Source organism: Dysidea avara, chromosome 11 (assembly GCF_963678975.1).
Source record: "Dysidea avara chromosome 11, odDysAvar1.4, whole genome shotgun sequence".
NCBI classification, from domain to species: domain Eukaryota; kingdom Metazoa; phylum Porifera; class Demospongiae; order Dictyoceratida; family Dysideidae; genus Dysidea; species Dysidea avara.
Window position 1 is genome coordinate 18,003,501 of NC_089282.1, and position 17,258 is coordinate 18,020,758.

General features: G+C 37.2%; 3 protein-coding genes across 4 annotated transcripts in view; 2 read left to right on the top strand and 1 right to left on the bottom strand.

Annotated features, from left to right (window-relative positions):
• LOC136238298 (xylosyl- and glucuronyltransferase LARGE2s-like) overlaps positions 1–472 on the top strand; it is a 79,335-nt gene extending 78,863 nt beyond the window's left edge. Inside the window, exons 17-18 of the mRNA XM_066028703.1 lie at positions 5–86; positions 286–472. Of these exons, the coding sequence (XP_065884775.1) occupies positions 5–86; positions 286–390 (187 nt within the window). The 3' untranslated portion in view covers positions 391–472. The remainder of the gene's footprint in view (positions 1–4; positions 87–285) is intronic.
• Positions 473–1,245: 773 nt separating this feature from the next.
• LOC136238180 (neurexin-1b-like) lies at positions 1,246–6,935 on the bottom strand. 2 transcript variants are annotated; one of them, XM_066028528.1, is made up of 5 exons: positions 5,116–6,935; positions 4,798–4,850; positions 2,618–2,949; positions 2,004–2,215; positions 1,246–1,904 (listed from the first exon to the last, which is right to left on the bottom strand). In XM_066028528.1, exons 3-5 carry the CDS (start codon positions 2,913–2,915, stop codon positions 1,350–1,352), a joined length of 1,065 nt encoding a protein of 354 aa, XP_065884600.1. In that variant the 5' UTR covers positions 2,916–2,949; positions 4,798–4,850; positions 5,116–6,935; the 3' UTR covers positions 1,246–1,349. The 2 variants fall into 2 exon arrangements, 1 of the variants encoding a protein (XP_065884600.1); XR_010692839.1 differs by lacking the exons at positions 1,246–1,904; positions 2,004–2,215; positions 2,618–2,949 and having other exon boundaries at positions 4,797–4,850.
• Positions 6,936–14,735: 7,800 nt separating this feature from the next.
• Positions 14,736–15,539, top strand: LOC136237742 (uncharacterized). The gene has a single exon (XM_066027955.1). The coding sequence runs from the start codon at positions 14,736–14,738 to the stop codon at positions 15,537–15,539; it is 804 nt and encodes a 267-aa protein (XP_065884027.1).
• The last annotated feature ends 1,719 nt before the right edge of the window (positions 15,540–17,258 follow it).

A 17,258-nucleotide genomic window follows, 5' to 3' on the forward strand; every position in this document is an offset into this window, starting at 1 on the left:
GTAGGTATCAGTTTGTGGTGCTACCTGATAACTGGGCCATCCATGTACCTCATGTGGAGACTAAATATTCTAAACAATTTCTAATAGTGAGTAAGAACTTGTCACTAATGGAACTTGTATATGTGAAACTCTTCCCGGCAAAACTCTAAAGTAGAACTTAGTGAATAAATACTCAATATGTTTCCCCTGGTCATATATAAATGCATATTTGTGTACTGTTGTATGGAGTCTGTAAACAAATACTAAAGCATTGACAAGTGCTTCACAGGTATTTTCCTTACGTAGGATTTGGATAAGCGAATAAAAAATCGGATTCTCCGGTTTGAGTTTATCACTTACTTGATAGCAAAATACCAACTGGACCAGTGTAAAGTCACAGGCACCAAATGAGGGCCTCATGTGAGTAAAGAAACAATGTGATTTCCTATTAACTGTTTTATCACTTGAAATGAGCAGGAACAGTACTTACATCTTGAAGACAAAACATGATGAAAGATGGTAAGTTTATGTCAGTGTTTAGTGTATATGCATACATGAGTTGATGACTAATTGTTTCTAATTAAATATCTACATATATAGGAAAACTCAGATGTGATTCAATGGACCTTAACGTTAGGACCTTTTGCACACTGACCTACTTCTTAGCAGGACAGTGAAAATTTTAGAACATAGTGGATACGGTACTGTATCTCTATCTGACAAGGTAATACCTTGATGATGCGGATGTGATCTTGTGTGCTCTAAGATTTTGATTGTAATCCAGTGTTTTTAACGTACAAGTGTGACAACTCCAGTACAATTTGAATTGAATCTAGACTTAAATTTACCAGCCTTCATCTGAAATACAAATAATTTTTGTAAATACAGTGTTTTACTTAACTACATTGTTACAATTGTATGTAAATGTGTACTTGTGAGTGTTAGCAATTTCACTGACTATATATTTAATTGTCTACTCTAACCATCTAATGATAGTTAACAAGCAACTATAGCTACATTTCACATTTCAACACATTTTATTTATTGGGCAGCACACACAGTATAGTGGGTTTTTAAAGATGGGAAATTTGCACAATTTTCGTGGATTGGCAAGCTGTCTGTGAAAAATTTCCCCCTTGAAATTCAAAATGGCATCGTTTTATGTATAAAAAGTCTGGAAAAGCCCCTCTTTAAAATTTTAAATGGCAGCGATTCACAAAAGCATAACCCTTGAAAATGACTTGCTATAGTAACTATATAGTGGCAGTATGCAACTACAGCATTATCTATTTAATACACAGATTATGTACAGCAGAATAGAATACAATCACAAAATCATAATAGGGTGTAATGTACACACAAAGGCAGCTCTATATGAAATACTTATTTTTCTTATAATAGTAAGATGCAGTAACTCCAACAGCTGCAAGTAGTATTGACAGTAATGCAATGACTCCAAACACCACTGCTATAATAATTTCAAAACTGTGATTGTCGTCTATATGCTCCGTCTCTGTTATGCTCCTGCACTCATTGCTCACAGCATTGATATACCCCTCAACTTGTACGTTGACTAATTGTGAGTTGAATTTCTTATTAAGTATGATACTGACATCATCAACCTTGAGGTTTTGTACGCAACCATAAAATTCCTGGTCAGGCAAATCTTGAAGGTAGTCATGAAGTCCTGACACACCTCCAACAGTGATCTTTGTTGAACGATGCACAAAAGACACATCCTGACATCTACTGGTGTTGGAACTTGTGTGAGATGTGTTATAGTCCATGACAAGTTTGATGTTGTCTCCTTCGATGGTCACTTCTACACTGTGCCAGTTGTCATCATTAAAATGACCCTCCACTGTCACTCTATTACACAGTGAGCCATTCTGGTAGGCATAGTAATGAACACTGGAGTTGTCAAACTATGTACAAAGACAATACTTAGGTAACTATACTAGCAGTTGTATAGCATAAACTAGTACTAGTGTCAATAAGAGATTTGTATTGCATATTCAGCTTACCCAGAACACTCCCAGGTTTCCACTGCCATCTTCAGTTCTGCTGCTTAATACAACAGCTTCTATTGTGGCAGTACGAAACTCGAATGTCACTTGTTCTACTGCTTGTCTTGTCTGTCTGCTCTGCTGTAAGGCTAAATAAAAATCTTCCTTTGGTTTAATAATCAAATCAGCTCTTCGATTTTTCCCTGTGAAGCTGACTAAGGTAGATGGAGCTACGAGAAACAAAATTATTACAGTGTGTAATAATATAATAGCATTGCATAATAATAACAGAAACATTCACTGTACAATATCCATCATAAATTCATTATGTAATTTTGAAAGCACAGGTTTCAAAAATTGATATATATATGACTTCCCTACAGGTGGTTAATTTTTCGTGAGAATACTAGAAGCAGCAGTTCAGTGGGTTCTCACTGGAATGCATTATACACTTATTATAAAAATGTTAAGTTTTGCTTTGACAGGTGACCTTTACTAAAGCAAAAGACTGAACTTGCTACCGCATAAAATATTTGGCTTTTAAATACTTTTCCTTTACATACTTTCCTTCATTGGCACAGTCTCTCCCCATTCACTTTGAATGAAAAAAATTCATGTGTCATATTACTAACCACGTAAACAACTGGCCCCAACAACTTCACAGTCACAATATGGTTTTTCATCCACTACAAAATTCACGCAGGTTTCATTTTCACATGTGTCACATTTTTCCATGCGTGATCCAACTGCACAGCCATCAGCAACATTGTGTGACTTCATGCGTCTGTTATTTTGGATTTTGTCAGACAATTCAATGTGATTTCCATTGATAATGAGATCACGCATACAGCCAACATAGTCCCTGCTCCTAACATGATTCAGTGGAACAATAACCTCAGCAGGTATTCCACCAACGTACACCTCAGTCATTTTATCTTGAGATGATAATGAATTATTGGATATCCTGGACACAACAAACAACTCATGGGTTGGACAGACATGCAAACATAAACACATTTTTTATCATGTGCCGGTCTTTGGTCAGCTGTAGTGCACTTATCTATATATTACAATTACATATATTAGTGTACAATGAAACCAGGAGTCTGATTTAAAAACTTGCTGTATACTAAGCGTCAACTGAATTCTGCCATTCAGAAATCAGAGAAATAAAAATGACAATTTAATTCCTAATTCCCCAGTAAGTCAAGGGTCAAACCAGGAGCTGCCTGGCAAGTAAAGGGAATACTCAGACTACTACTAAATGTGAGTGGTCAGGGACAATATATGCAGTAAAATTGCCTAGTTATTGTGTTGACGCACACCATTTTATATGGTGGACATTGTATACATTTGAGTGGTATAATCCTAAGGCTGGAGCACATGTTGTTGTAGACCTTCAGTGCTGGTCACTGTAAAGTGTGAATAATAAATAAATAATAATGAAATGCATAGATCAGTGGTGACTGCTCTATTAGAGTATATCGATTGTTCATGAAATCTCTCATTGTGTTGTTACTTGGTTATAAGGTAGTGAAGGCTGCAAGGAAGTAAGATATTGCACCGCTTTATGAAACTAGCATATATATAAAATTTCCAGTAAAAGTTTTGTCAGTACCATGAGTGCATAGCACTCAAAGATGTAGCCATAAGTTGAATGTGGAGGAGGAGCATTTGCCCTAAATACCTGAATGGGGTTGGCTGGTTATCAGAGTGGATTATGTACTTAATTTAACATGTAGGTAGCTAACTGTGATATTATACAGTCTCAAAATATTTAATCAGTTTCATGTACAGCTATTTGTTACTGCCTCAAAGAATTCTGTTACTGATAGCTAATAGCATGGTCTTTAAAAAGACGAGGTGAAAAAGCTTCTGAGATCAAAGGTGGCAGGCAGCCAAGACATGGCTGTATGATCAGCCATTTCTTGGCCACCACTTCTGATTTCACAACTTTTTTCGATCAGTGGCTGACTTGGACATTTAAAATACAAAAAGAAGTAACCAAGCTATTAAAAAGAGTGTGGCCTTTTAAAAAGGGGTTTATCCAATTTATTCTTGAAGGAAAAAGTATTGTATTATAGACTTTTTGTTAATTACTTTTGTATTACTCTAAGAGTACACATTTTTTTCGAGGATTTCTAATAGAACACTCATAGAATATTCTATATAAATTTTTGAAATTATAAACTTTATTATTGAATTAGAATTTTTATATATAATGTATAAATTAAGGTAGCCAATGGCTGTTCTATTAGAATATTTTGAATCTGCAATTTTACAGCAGGTTTACTTTTCTCCTGGTAGCTAACTCTGTAGTTGTCATGCAAATATTTTAAACCACAAAAGGTTTGAGCTTATGATGGTTAACCTATACATACACCAATTTTCACCTTATTCCCTTGAGTGGTTTACCCTGTAAGTATGACAAAAAGTATTTTATGCTAATAATCACCCATAACTCTGTGAATGTCTGCACCAAACTTATACATGAATTTGGCCACATTTATACATAAAATTTCAAGGGATCGAATTGCACCTTTGCCTCTATATTGGCTTTTGTAAAGTGTGCAAAGAAAGAAGAACATAAATCAACTCCCAAAGCGCAAAGAAAAAAAACTTAAGCCAAATTTTGAGGGCTCCTATTTTACAAGTGTATGTGATGGTATTTGTAACATAAAATATTCAAGTTGGAGAAGGTAACACTGAGCTACATATTTTGTGAAAATGATGTTTTCTGTCAATATGGTGATGGTGTGGTGTGCTGGCTTTCTTAGATGCATGACAATGAACTCTTAATCATGTCACTTACAGGCTGAACTCTTCTAGGTTCTCTTCAACCAGTCTGATTTCCACTGATGGATTCTACAGATAAAATACGAAATGAATGATTGTTGCACACACCTAGCTCTCATCAACTATTGGACACACTTGTCCCATAAGGGATAACAAGTAAACACATTACATATTACTGGATGATACACACCTATAGCTTACCATTCCTCCCTTACTCCTAAACACACACAGACACACACACACACACACACACACACACACACACACACACACACACACACACACACACACACACACACACACACACACACACAACTGGACACACCCACTATACCTGTCCAGTTATTGTAAGCACAATCTGATACCATGTATTGTTAGTAGAGGCCCTGTTATCTGTGTGATTAAATGCCGCTGCAGTGCGAGAAATTATTGTACCATCTCTCAACTCCAATGTAACAAATTTGTCAACATCTTCAATAGCATAAAACAATAATCCATTTTAGAGATTTTGGTAATATTTGAAGTGTCACGTTTAAGTCATCAAAACTTGGAAAGACCCCTATGTGAGTCTGATAAGATCTTGGTTTAAAGCTAACAGCACTGAATGTACAATTTCTCCCATAGTAGTTATCCACACATCTACATATATAATCTAAGTTGTCATTGATGTTAGTGCATTGTCCACCATTAAAGCAAGGCTGTCTGCTGCTACAAGGAAACTTTATAGTGGAACAATTTTCTCCACCATAAGTGTCATCTGCACACTCACATGTGTAGTCATTGTCTGTGTTGTTACATGTAGCTTCGTTATCACAAGGATTCTGCTCACAAAAGTCAGTCCATACATAAATGCTGAATGTGACCATGCTACTAAGACCACCTCCATCAGTGGCCACTATTGGAAATAAATACGGATAAGCCGAAACAGTGGAAGGTGCATTAATAGTAATGTCTCCAGATTGTGTATCTATTGAAACAAGACTGCTGGCATTGTTTGACTCTGTACTTTGGCTATACCTCACTTCTCCAAATGATCCTGTATCACCATCCATAGCATTAACAGTCAATGTTACTGGAAATGATGTAGTGTTCAAAAATACTGTATAGGTTAGATTTTTAGTGACAAACAAGGGAGTATGTTCATTTATATTTTTAATGGACACTGTAACGGTTTGGTTGCTAGACAAGGAAGAACTTCCTCGATCTCTGGCCATTACCAACAATTTGATACTCTCAGCTTGTTCAAAATCAACAACACCTCTCACGATTATAAAGCCATTTATCTCCACACTTAAAATTTCAGGATGGCTAGAGTGGAGTAAAAGGTAATCGACAGTTCCATTTTCTCCTAAGTCGGGATCCCGAGCTACAATATCTCCGACCTTGTAACCAACAGGTTGATTTTCTGACATAGAAAAGTTGGTGGTTATAAACATAGGTGGGTTATCGTTAATATCCAGCACTGTGATTGAGAAGTGCAGTGAGCTAGTTAAGGCTGAGAACTCTGTGTCAGTAGCTATTAGCGAGCCAGTAATGACTGGAGTAGTCTCCCGGTCAACATTGTTAAACATTATTCTAAGATTATATACTGCAATGATAGTAATAAATTGGTTGGAAAGGCTATAGTTGGGTGCTACTCCATCAAACTGTACGGTAAAATTAAAACCGTGCATATCTCTATCCACTCTCCAGTTTGGTGTAAGCAAATCATTCCCTTCCACTACAACATCATTGTATGAAGTTTTTATATCTAACCTAATTCTAAACTGTGGTAAATCACTTGCTCTAACAATGGTGATCCTTACACCAGCCATGTTACCAGGTATTGTGAAATTCTCATTGTAGGATTGTACAAGAACATTATGAACAGTGTTAGTGGTAAAGTTTTCAACTGACTTCCTTAAGTATATTTCACCAGTCATAGCATTAATGGCATATTGTCCTGTGATACCTCCGTTACTAGGCTCCAAGGTGTACTGAACAATTCCAAACTCTCCACCGTCCATGTCAGTAGCGGAAACTTGCACAATTACTTGACCAACAGGAGTAGTTTCATTGATAGTGATTTCGTAACTGGTCATGCCAAACATGGGAGCACCTTCGTTTTCATCTTGAACATCAAGAATCACTGTAGTGGTATTTATTCTCATTGGAGTGCCTCCATCCCTAGCTATGAAAGTGATATTAAATTGCTCATTATTTTCATAGTCTATTACAGTGTGTGTGTTATTGGTTTGCAAAGTGAACTCCAAATATCTGTTTTCTCTTTCTTCAACAAGTTCTTCAATTAAATAAAATAAACTTTTATTCACTCCACTCATCTGCACATCAACCACAGTACCATTGTGACCCTTGTCAGGATCTGATACTGAGAATGTTAGTATAGTACTGTTTGGTGGTTTATTCTCTCTAACTTCGTAATGTGTTAGACCATCAGTGAACATGAATTGTGGAGAATTGTCATTTACATCGAGTACAACCACTTCAATCCTGACTACACTACTATGACCACTACTGCTTACAAAACTCAATGAACAGCCAGCCATGTCGTTCACTTCATCTGTATTTTCTGGAAACAATTCTGCAACTATTTCACGGTCTATTCCTCCATTGCTCCGTATGACACCTGATTCATCCACAGTGAACATTTCTCTACACCGATCATCATCAAACCTAGCATGTGAAACATCCATTAATCATATATACACCATGCATGCATCAGTTGGCCTTCTAACCTGGCTGATGCAACCATCACTCTGTAGTTTTGCAATGCTGCTTGTTTTATAAGCCAAAAGTATGTCAAGTTCCCTGAGAGAGCCGGAAAAGCTATTTTAGATGTAGTGATGCAGTTGCCATTGGTCGTCCAACTGATGCATGATGCAGCGTTGTTTTTTTATGAGTAACTGATATTGAAATTAAAGTGATAGCAATTTCTTTTTGTTAAGAGTGTATAGAAGTAAGGACAACAAAAGGATATATGTATGTACAAGGATTTGTAAATTGAACATTACTGTAAAATTTTGAATAACTTAATGATCGTGGGAACTAGCTGGAATAGACACTTTGACAAAAGAAAATTGTAATATAGTTATTAATTGTGCACGGTTGTCACAGGGATATGTGTTTCCCAGGTAATCTGTTTCTCAGTACCACTTGTTCCTATAATTTATACTACTTCAACTTCTTTGCTGTAAATGTTTCTTGCTTCACTTTTGTAGTTTTTTGTTATGCTGCTGCTGCTTCAGTTACATAACTCCAGCTGCACTGCAAACTTCTGTCATTGAGCATCTGACTGCTCTATTAGAGTCTTAATCTAATAGTGGCATGAGGTTACAGCTAAGGTTGACACATATCCATTCTGCAACAGGAGTAATAGCTGCAGGTGCATGGAGGAGCAGAAGTGAGCTTATTAAGATGGGGCAGATAGCCATTAATACAACAGTACTAGTAGTAGTGGGAAGAAGATAGTAAAACAGAAACATGCATCCCTACAGTACTAATCTCTAGTGATCAGAGTTGGGGTAACTAGTTACTTTGTAATTAAGTTATGAATATTACTATTGCTTTGTAACTAGTAACCAGCTACAACTGTCTGAAAAGTAACTAGTTACAATAGTTAGATTGTAACTAGTTACAATAGTTAGATTGTAATTATAGGTTATACTTTAAAAGCAAGAGCACTTCAAATTTTGTGTTACTGTAACAGCACATTAAGTAAACACTTTCTGTGTACTGTTCTTCATGATTCAGCTTGATTAACAGACATAACAGATGAAACTGAGCTGAATTAGCCACAGAATTGTTATTTTGAGAAAGTGTAGATAATAATAATAATTATTATATGTAGTTCTCTTTTTTTTTTGTTCTGGGCAAAATAATCATGTTATAAAAGTTAAGCATAACCTACTGTATTTTATGAAAGTAACTATTAACTAGATACATAGTTACTAAGTAACTGTAACTAAGTTACATGGGATAAAAGTAACCACTAACTAGTTACTTTTCTGAAGTAACTACTCCAACTCTGCTACTGATAGCTTTGTGTTCAAGGTGGCATGGCTTTGTCATGTCTATTAGGTAGCTAATTCTATGAGTGCGGTAAAAGAACAGCTTCTGTAACACAGTGATGATAACTAATTATACCACTGTATACATGCAAACAGCTTATACTTATAATAGTTAGAAACACAGGGTTTGATATGTGATTAGTAACCCTCAGGCCCTGTAGTAGTACAAGGTTGCCAAACCCTATACTCATGAATTTTGACTAAAATTCATTGTTGTGCCTTGACAGTGTAGTCTTGTGCCCAGAGAGTGAGGTAGTTCTTGTGCCTAGACCGCTTTTTTGTGTGGGGGCAGGAAGAATTTTTCTTTTTGTCCCCACACAAAAGAAGAAAAGGTGGTTAGAATGTGGTCTGTATAGGACACAAGTGAGGCACTATGGGATTTAGAGACCGCACTTTCAGTCAATCAAATGTCAGTATGGAACTTGTTTGAAGTATAATTGTAATTTATATATGGCTACGGGATACTTTTGTTCCAGACTACCACATGTGTTGCTGGTGGCTTGGGATAGACTTTATTCAGAACATTTAACTTTAGCCATATCAAACTATTTGTACTATCATAGGATTCAGTATGCAGTACCATGTAGTGCATAATTATTTCAATTACAGATGACTTCATTCATAATTCATTCTAACTGCTGGCTAATTGATTGAATTGTTGCTTAGCAGCTCCTATAAAATAAAAATGCTAGCGCATGCATTGATTTGACAGGTAGATACAGGCATGTAAGTACTAACACATAATTTTCAATTATTATCACGCATATCTTATTGTCAGCACTCCATTACTGTTATTACTTCAATTACCAGCACTTTTGCTACAAAATGCCTATTTACCTTCTTGCAAAAATCCACAAGAAATTCCAATATGTTTATTAACCACACATATTAATCACTAAAAACTCCACAGCAAAAAAAGGAGTTTACAATACACAGTAAGGACAGATTATTCCTCAGAATAGCAATCTACATGTACTCATCCTCTGCAAAGACATTGCACTCAGAGAAAGTAGTCTCTTCAATCTCACAAGTCCTAAAAAATATTCATCGTCAAGATCAGAAGTGTCCATAGTGTCATCATTTATGTCGTGTCTTGTATGGTTTAACAGTATTGACATTATACCATAAATCTGTACTATATACTTTCTACTTTTTGCTTGTCATGAACAATATTTATTGTTATCTTCTTAACCTGCATTTTGTCCTTGCCATACCGCGTTTTTTATATTTAGCAGTATCCACTGATATTTGATATCTCTGCCAGCACAATCTCTTCAGCATGTGATAAAGAGGACTTGGGCCTAGAATTAGTACCGTGAACAACCCAGCATGTGGTTATAGCTTTCAACGTCTGTCTAGAAACTTGATTTTACTGTTTATCTACTCTCCAAATCATTTACCTGGCCTTATAATGGCATCAATGGCATGGCACATATCATCTGTCCACTGCTTTCATTTTAGGGAGCACTATTTTATGGCAAAACTTGAGAGCAACCTTTCCTTACCTTGTCTAGTCACATTTTCACTTTGTGGCATCTCTGAACAACATCTCCAATTTTTGTTTTAGTTGTAGTTTATGTATGCAAATCTTGTGCTCAATTATCAGTTTATAGTGCTTCGATAATTTATGACATCTATTAAAAGGGTAAGGAAATATCTTTTTAATTCATTGATGTAGGCTTGTAATAGTACAACTTAGTTACAAGTACAACTACGAGAGGGGCTTGGAGAAGGGGAAATCACTGTCTTCACACTGCAAAGCAAGTATCATATGTGCATTACTTGTCCATAACGAGACTGATAAAACTGATAATTGAAACATGTTTTTGTTGTATGCCTGTATTATCTGAAAGAGCATTACCATAAAAAAAAAACAACACTTTGCCAATAATTGAGTGCTGCCAATAATTGAGAGTTTGCACTAATTTGAAAAATAATATTTAGAGTTGCTAAAAATCTTGTGAAATAAATTTCATTTTTTACATAGCTATTTTATCACGCTTTTAATGATTAATCCAGACCACTAATAAGTAATTTCTCATTGTAATTTATTAAACTGCTTGCACTGAAATTGATTTTCATTACATTTTGCCTCTGCAGGTCACTTGATGGCTACACTTTCAAAAACGAAATAGTCATGTACTGTTTAGCTTAGCATGATACATATAAACAGATATAATTATTATTTGATCAGCAGAGCCCACCTAGGGTATTTAGCTAATTTACAAGTATAGTTACATATTATATTATTTATGTAGTAAATTTTGAAATTGTATAATGAATTGGGGTAAACAATTTCTGATAGCAATCAGTTCCATTTGGAAATAGTTCATGGAAAAAAGGAATATTTAAAACAATCAGTGGTTGGCTGATAATGTAGGAACTTCATGCCATTTCTTGCTCTGGTGGTGATGGAGTTGGAAGATTGGAATTTGTAAGATATATGGTTGATTGTTTTGTAGAGTAAGATTGAGTACTCTCTCTACGAAGCTGCAAGGTTGACCACTTCAGTAATAACAACAATGACTTGTCCCTAACATTTGTTTACTATGATTAGTTTATATAATACGAAGTGAGCTGCTGTGTCAGATCATTTCAAGTTGATTTTGGCAGTAAGAATCCTAAATAGATGGATCTAGTACTGGTAACACAAACTACTTGTAGCTTAATTAATTCTTTCAATGCTACAAATCCAAATAATTTCATTGCTTTTATTGAATATAAGTGCCTACTAGCAATGATAGCTCAAATTGTCAAAGTGTCCCTTATAAATGGCATGCTGTGAGTGTCTCCCATGTCTCCGTATAGAGTAAGCCAACCACCATCAGATTGGATGTGATATTTCTTTAAACTCACAAATAAAATTACTGTTCTTGCTATGCCTTTAGAGAGGTCTAGGCCATAGACTCTTGCATGCAAAATTCAGACTGACAATTTTCAATCTCTGGCTGCAGGAGCTGCAAAGGTTACCTGCGTGAATGTTCTCAATTATTGGACAATGAAATTTATTATTGGTTGAGTAATGCATGAATCTGGCCAAATCTTTATGTGCTCGATATGAGATAGCAACTCTTATACTATATGCTTGGCTTAGTTCTTATTGACTGTGAATTACAGAGCTCCAAAGTCACTTCTGTCGGTTGTGCAATTTTAAATTTGGTCACATGCGAAGCTCATACACATAAAATAGTCACCCATATTGAACGCAAAGCTATTTTTTACTAGCCACCTACTAGCTACCTAAAGCTATTTTTTACTAGCCACCTACTAGTTACCTACACTGCTTGAAGTTTCTTAGTTTACTAGAGTGGTATATCCCCAGTATATGGAACAGTTAATTGTTTGGAATTTTAGTAGATTTCAGTAAACCTGCATTCACTGATGTTTACTGAGAGTTTAAAACTTAGTAAAACAATTATGTTCCATATACTTAAAGTTACTGACATTTTACTATCAGTATAACTGGGCACAACTACAGTAAAGCAGCTTAACAAATTAGTAAACTAAGAACCTTCAAGCAGTGCTAAAGCTATTTTTTACTAGCTACCTAAAGCTATTTTTGTACTAGCTACCTACATTACGCTTCTCTGACAGTAGCAACCTAACTACTGGACCTAGCATGCATATACACGATCCAAATATTCAAATCCATCCGAATGGGGTTTTGGCTATTAAAAATGTCTACAGATTCTCTCCAAAATGTCCAGGACAATAACCAGATCAAAGCACTCTAATAGAGCAGTCACCTATTCCACAATTGGAACAGTCAGAAGGTCTGAGGGCCACGCCCAAGCAAATTAATTTTGTGTATTATTTTAGTTCATCCCCACGTTACCTACTGCTCACAGTTATGGTGACCATACCTAATTAGGGATACCTTGTGCTTTGAGTGTATTTCAGCGTTGAGCAATGAAATACACCCTGAATAACTATACGATATCTTTTATAAATCCAGACTAGTTTAACTCAGACTTGTATCTCTAATGTATGTACATCTTTGAGATCAATCAAATCAATCAAGTCACCCACATGAAATCATGATATCAATAACTGCATTACATTTACTCAGGGACACACCAGATCTCTACATACAACAAACTTAAACATCATGTAGCTACACAGCAATATTTTAAATGGAACTTCTATTCTCATCAATGTGGAATGCTCTTCCAATAATTGATAGATATCAACTTTTCTATCAAAGCAAAACTAAAGGAATTCATGAATATTTTGTGGATACAAAAACCACTATAGCGAGCTGTATGTAGCTACTATGCTCATGAAGCAAATCTCACAAACTTCCACCACCATGCAGTTAACTTTCAGATACTATAAGTCTATTATACGTAATTTAGGGTCTTACAGTATACCTTATACCTATAGCCTAAAATCGAGGGGGGAAATTTTTGCATGATTTTGGGGGTTAACAGTGAAAATTTTATCCTTGAAATATTTAGGCCTCTAATACATTTTGGGGGCCAGTGTTTGGAAATCTGCTAAAGTTTTATTTTTAGCAACATTGCTCTCAACCTTGAAAAATTTACCCCTTGAAATATTTAGGTATATGGTAACCAGTTTTATGATGGTTATTTGTGACATAAGTACTTAACTACGTGCACACACAATGATTATGTATGTATCTATTTAACGCCTAATGTATGCGCGCACATTCTGTTATGCCACGTAGCTGTACATTGTGTTGTATCAGTAGTTGATAGTATTTGAGCCCATTACAAATTGGTGTCAGAAGTGGGATACGCTCCTGAAGACAAACGATTAAGCTGTTGTACCGTGGCATGTTGTTTTAACGGCACCAAAACAGGCGAGTTTGTGCATTAATTAGAGTTGCATGTTCTTGGGCTCTTAATATTTAACAGACGTAGTAGTATTCCAGCACCATGGCCCAACAGTTGGATTTACCCCTCCCGGAGATCACCAAAGAAGACTTCCTTTGTGCGTGGACGAGATTCGAGTTGGTAGCAACAGCCAAAGAATGGAACCCAGAGAAGAAAGCAATAGTATTACTGACGCTCTTACGTGGTAAACTTGTGGATATCTACATTGAATTAAGTGATACGACTAGAGCTGATTTGGTGGAAGTGAAGAAGGCGCTAATGAGCAAAGCTGGGTTAACCAAGGATCCATTGGTAGCTGGTAAGGAGTTCATTGCACGAACACAGCAGAGTGGTGAAACTGTAAATGCCTTTGCTGAGAATTTGAAGATTTTATTTAGCCAGGCATACCCTTCAGAGGCACCTACATCTGGCATTTTGCTACAGAGATTTTTGACAGGGTTGTTACCATCCCTAAGTTGCCAGGTACTATTACATGGTAAACCCACCACCTTTGATCAAGCTGTTAAGGAAGCTGGAGAAATCGAATATGCTTTGAATTTTGAGAGCAAAGGGGAGTCCCAAAAGTAAGTGAATTTAGTACCCCAGAGTAAAGGACTAACAGAATTTGAAAAATTACATGAAAATTTAGAGAAGATGTCAAAACGTTTAGAAGAGCTGGAAATCAGTCTGAAAGAAAGGGGGCGTCCTAGCAGGGGTCAACCCAGGGGAAGGGGTAGTCGTTCGTATAGCAGGAATCCCAGACAGCCTTCTATGCAGGCTTGCTGGTTGTGTGGAGAGATAGGTCACTTTCAGCGTGACTGCCCTTTAAACTTAAGTGGGCCAGCTCCAGCGGTGGGGGGCTGGCCATGACCATGAACAGTGACCACCGACAACTTACACCTAATGCATCTACTGTAAATCTTAACACAATTTTATGCACAGATGGATTTGCTAATAGTCTGCCTACAACATTTCTTTTAGACTCAGGGGCTGCAGTTTCTGTGATACGATTTTAATCACTCTCAACTGAAGATCATGGAGCCATTATAAAAATGGACTTATCACCTTTCAGTGCTAATGGTGTTACCTTAGATGTAAAAGGTCAGATTAAACTGTTAGTTTCTCTGGGACCTTTCACTTGTGAACACACTTTTATTGTCATTCGTGATCTGACAGTAGAATGTCTGCTGGGTGCTGGCTTTTTGAAGAAGCATGAAGCTGTACTAGATTGTAAGAGTGGTACACTTTCTTTAGGACCGCACGTAGTCCCAATACATAACATACTACAGGATGTCAACATACCTCTACAACCAAACAGTCACAGTGAAATCGTATCTGTCCTAGTAACGTCTACTCAAGAAATTCCTGGCCATACTATCCAGTTGATCACTTGCAAAGTGAAAGGAAATACTAGTCATTTTGAAGAGTCCATGGAGGGCTTGGTTGAACCTACTGTAAAGGCTCAAGATCTGCCAAACTACCTGCGTGTTGCCCGGTGTCTGTCCACAATTACTCCAGACAATAAGGTGATCCTGCAAATCATGAATGTCAGCCCCAGCCCAATCAAGGTGTGTAAAGGCATGAAGTTAGGAGAGGTGATCCCCATTCACAGGATTCAAATGGTCAAGTGTGACAGCTTGGAAGACCACAATAATGAGTCATGCATTCCAGATGTTAATCTGGATTCCTCAACATTATCATCCATGGAAAAAACAAACCTACTGAGTTTGTTAGTGGAGTACTCGGATGTTTTTGTTAAGGCAGGATCACATGGCCGAACTCAGGTTGTGAAGCACACTATTGATACTACTGGACCACCAATTCGACAGCCAGTTTGGAGACTTCCAGTTGCTTAGAAAGATACTGTTGATGAGGAAGTCACCAAAATGCTCCAAAAGGAAGTAGTGCCAGCCCATGGTCCTCCCCAGTGGTTATGGTGAAAAAGAAAGATGGGACTTGGAGATTTTGCATCAATTATCGGAAGCTTAATGCTGCCACCCACCTAGACGCATATCCACTGCCTAGGATAGACGAGACTCTAGATATGCTCACTGGGGCCACTTACTTTACCACATTAGACTTGGCCTCTGGATACTGGCAAGTTGAAGTAGAAGAATGTGATAAGGAAAAAACAGCTTTTTCTACAGCAAGTGGCCACTATGAGTTTAATGTGATGCCCTTCGGGTTCACAAATGCTCCAGCTACTTTCCAACACCTCATGGAGTGTGTGTTAGCTGGGCTAAGAGGTGAGCAATATCTTGTATACCTAGATGATGTAATTGTATTTATTGACACTTTTCAGGAACACTTGAAGTGTTTAAGTAATGTATTCTCTGCTTTAAGGGAGGCTGGTTTAAAATTGAAGCCTAATAAATGTTACTTTGTGTAGAAAGAGGTTCATTATTTGGGACATGTTGTTTCTGCTGCTGGTATATCACCAGACAAAGCACAGATTGCAGCTGTCTCATCGTATCCTGTCCCTGTTGATGTAAAGCAGTTAAGACAATTCCTTGGGCTGACGAATTATTACCGAAGGTTTGTGCACAACTATTCTAAAATTACAGAGCCCCTTAACAAGTTACTTAGGAAAGGCAACACTTACAAATGGGACACAGCTTGTCAGGAAGCTTTTACAGAGCTTAAGCATCGATTAGTTACCCCTCCAATCCTGGCATATCCAGACTTTAAATTGCCATTCTTGCTGTATACTGATGCTTCTGATTTTGCTATGGGAGGAGTGCTTGGACAAGTTCAGGATGGTAAAGAGAGGGTTATCTGTTATTGGAGTCGTCAGTTGACTAAGTGTGAACGAAATTATTCAACCATCGAAAAAGAAGCTTTAGCAGCAGTATCGGCAGTAAAAGAATTTTATCCCTACCTGTATGGTTTTCACTTCACACTACTCACTGATCATAATCCATTAACATCGTTGAAAGGGATAAAAGATGGGGAGCTAATGAGGTGGATATTGTTTTTGCAACAGTTCAATTTTGAGCTCAAGTACACACCAGGGAATATGTTACAAAATGCTGACACAATGTCCCGAATAGCTTCCGTGATTTCTGATTGCTCCTGCTCTTTGGGTTCAATCAGTGAGGCACAGTTGAAAGATGACCAACTATCACAAGCTATTAAAGCATTGCAAAAGGGAGAGTCACTTCCACACAGGATAGCTCCAGGGTTACACCGAGCATTTCTACAGGATGGGGTGCTCTATCACCAGTTCTGGCAATCTTCTGTTTCTCCATGTACTGCACAACTGGTCGTTCCTACCAGCATGAGAGATAAAGTCCTGATGCAGCCCCACAATCAAGCAGACCATCTGGGAATCCACAAAACTCTTGAAAAGGTGATAGAGTGGTTTTACTGGCCTGGGTATGACCTAGATGTTGAGAATTGGGTGTGCTCATGCCAATCCTGCCAAAAGCGTAACCCACCCCAGCCAGCTCCTCAAGCCCCAATGGGTACAATTCAAGCACGCCATCCATTTGAAAAAATTTCATGGGACATAATGGGCCCTCTACCAACATCTTCAAGGGGGCATAAATACATAGTGGTAATAACCGACTTGTTTA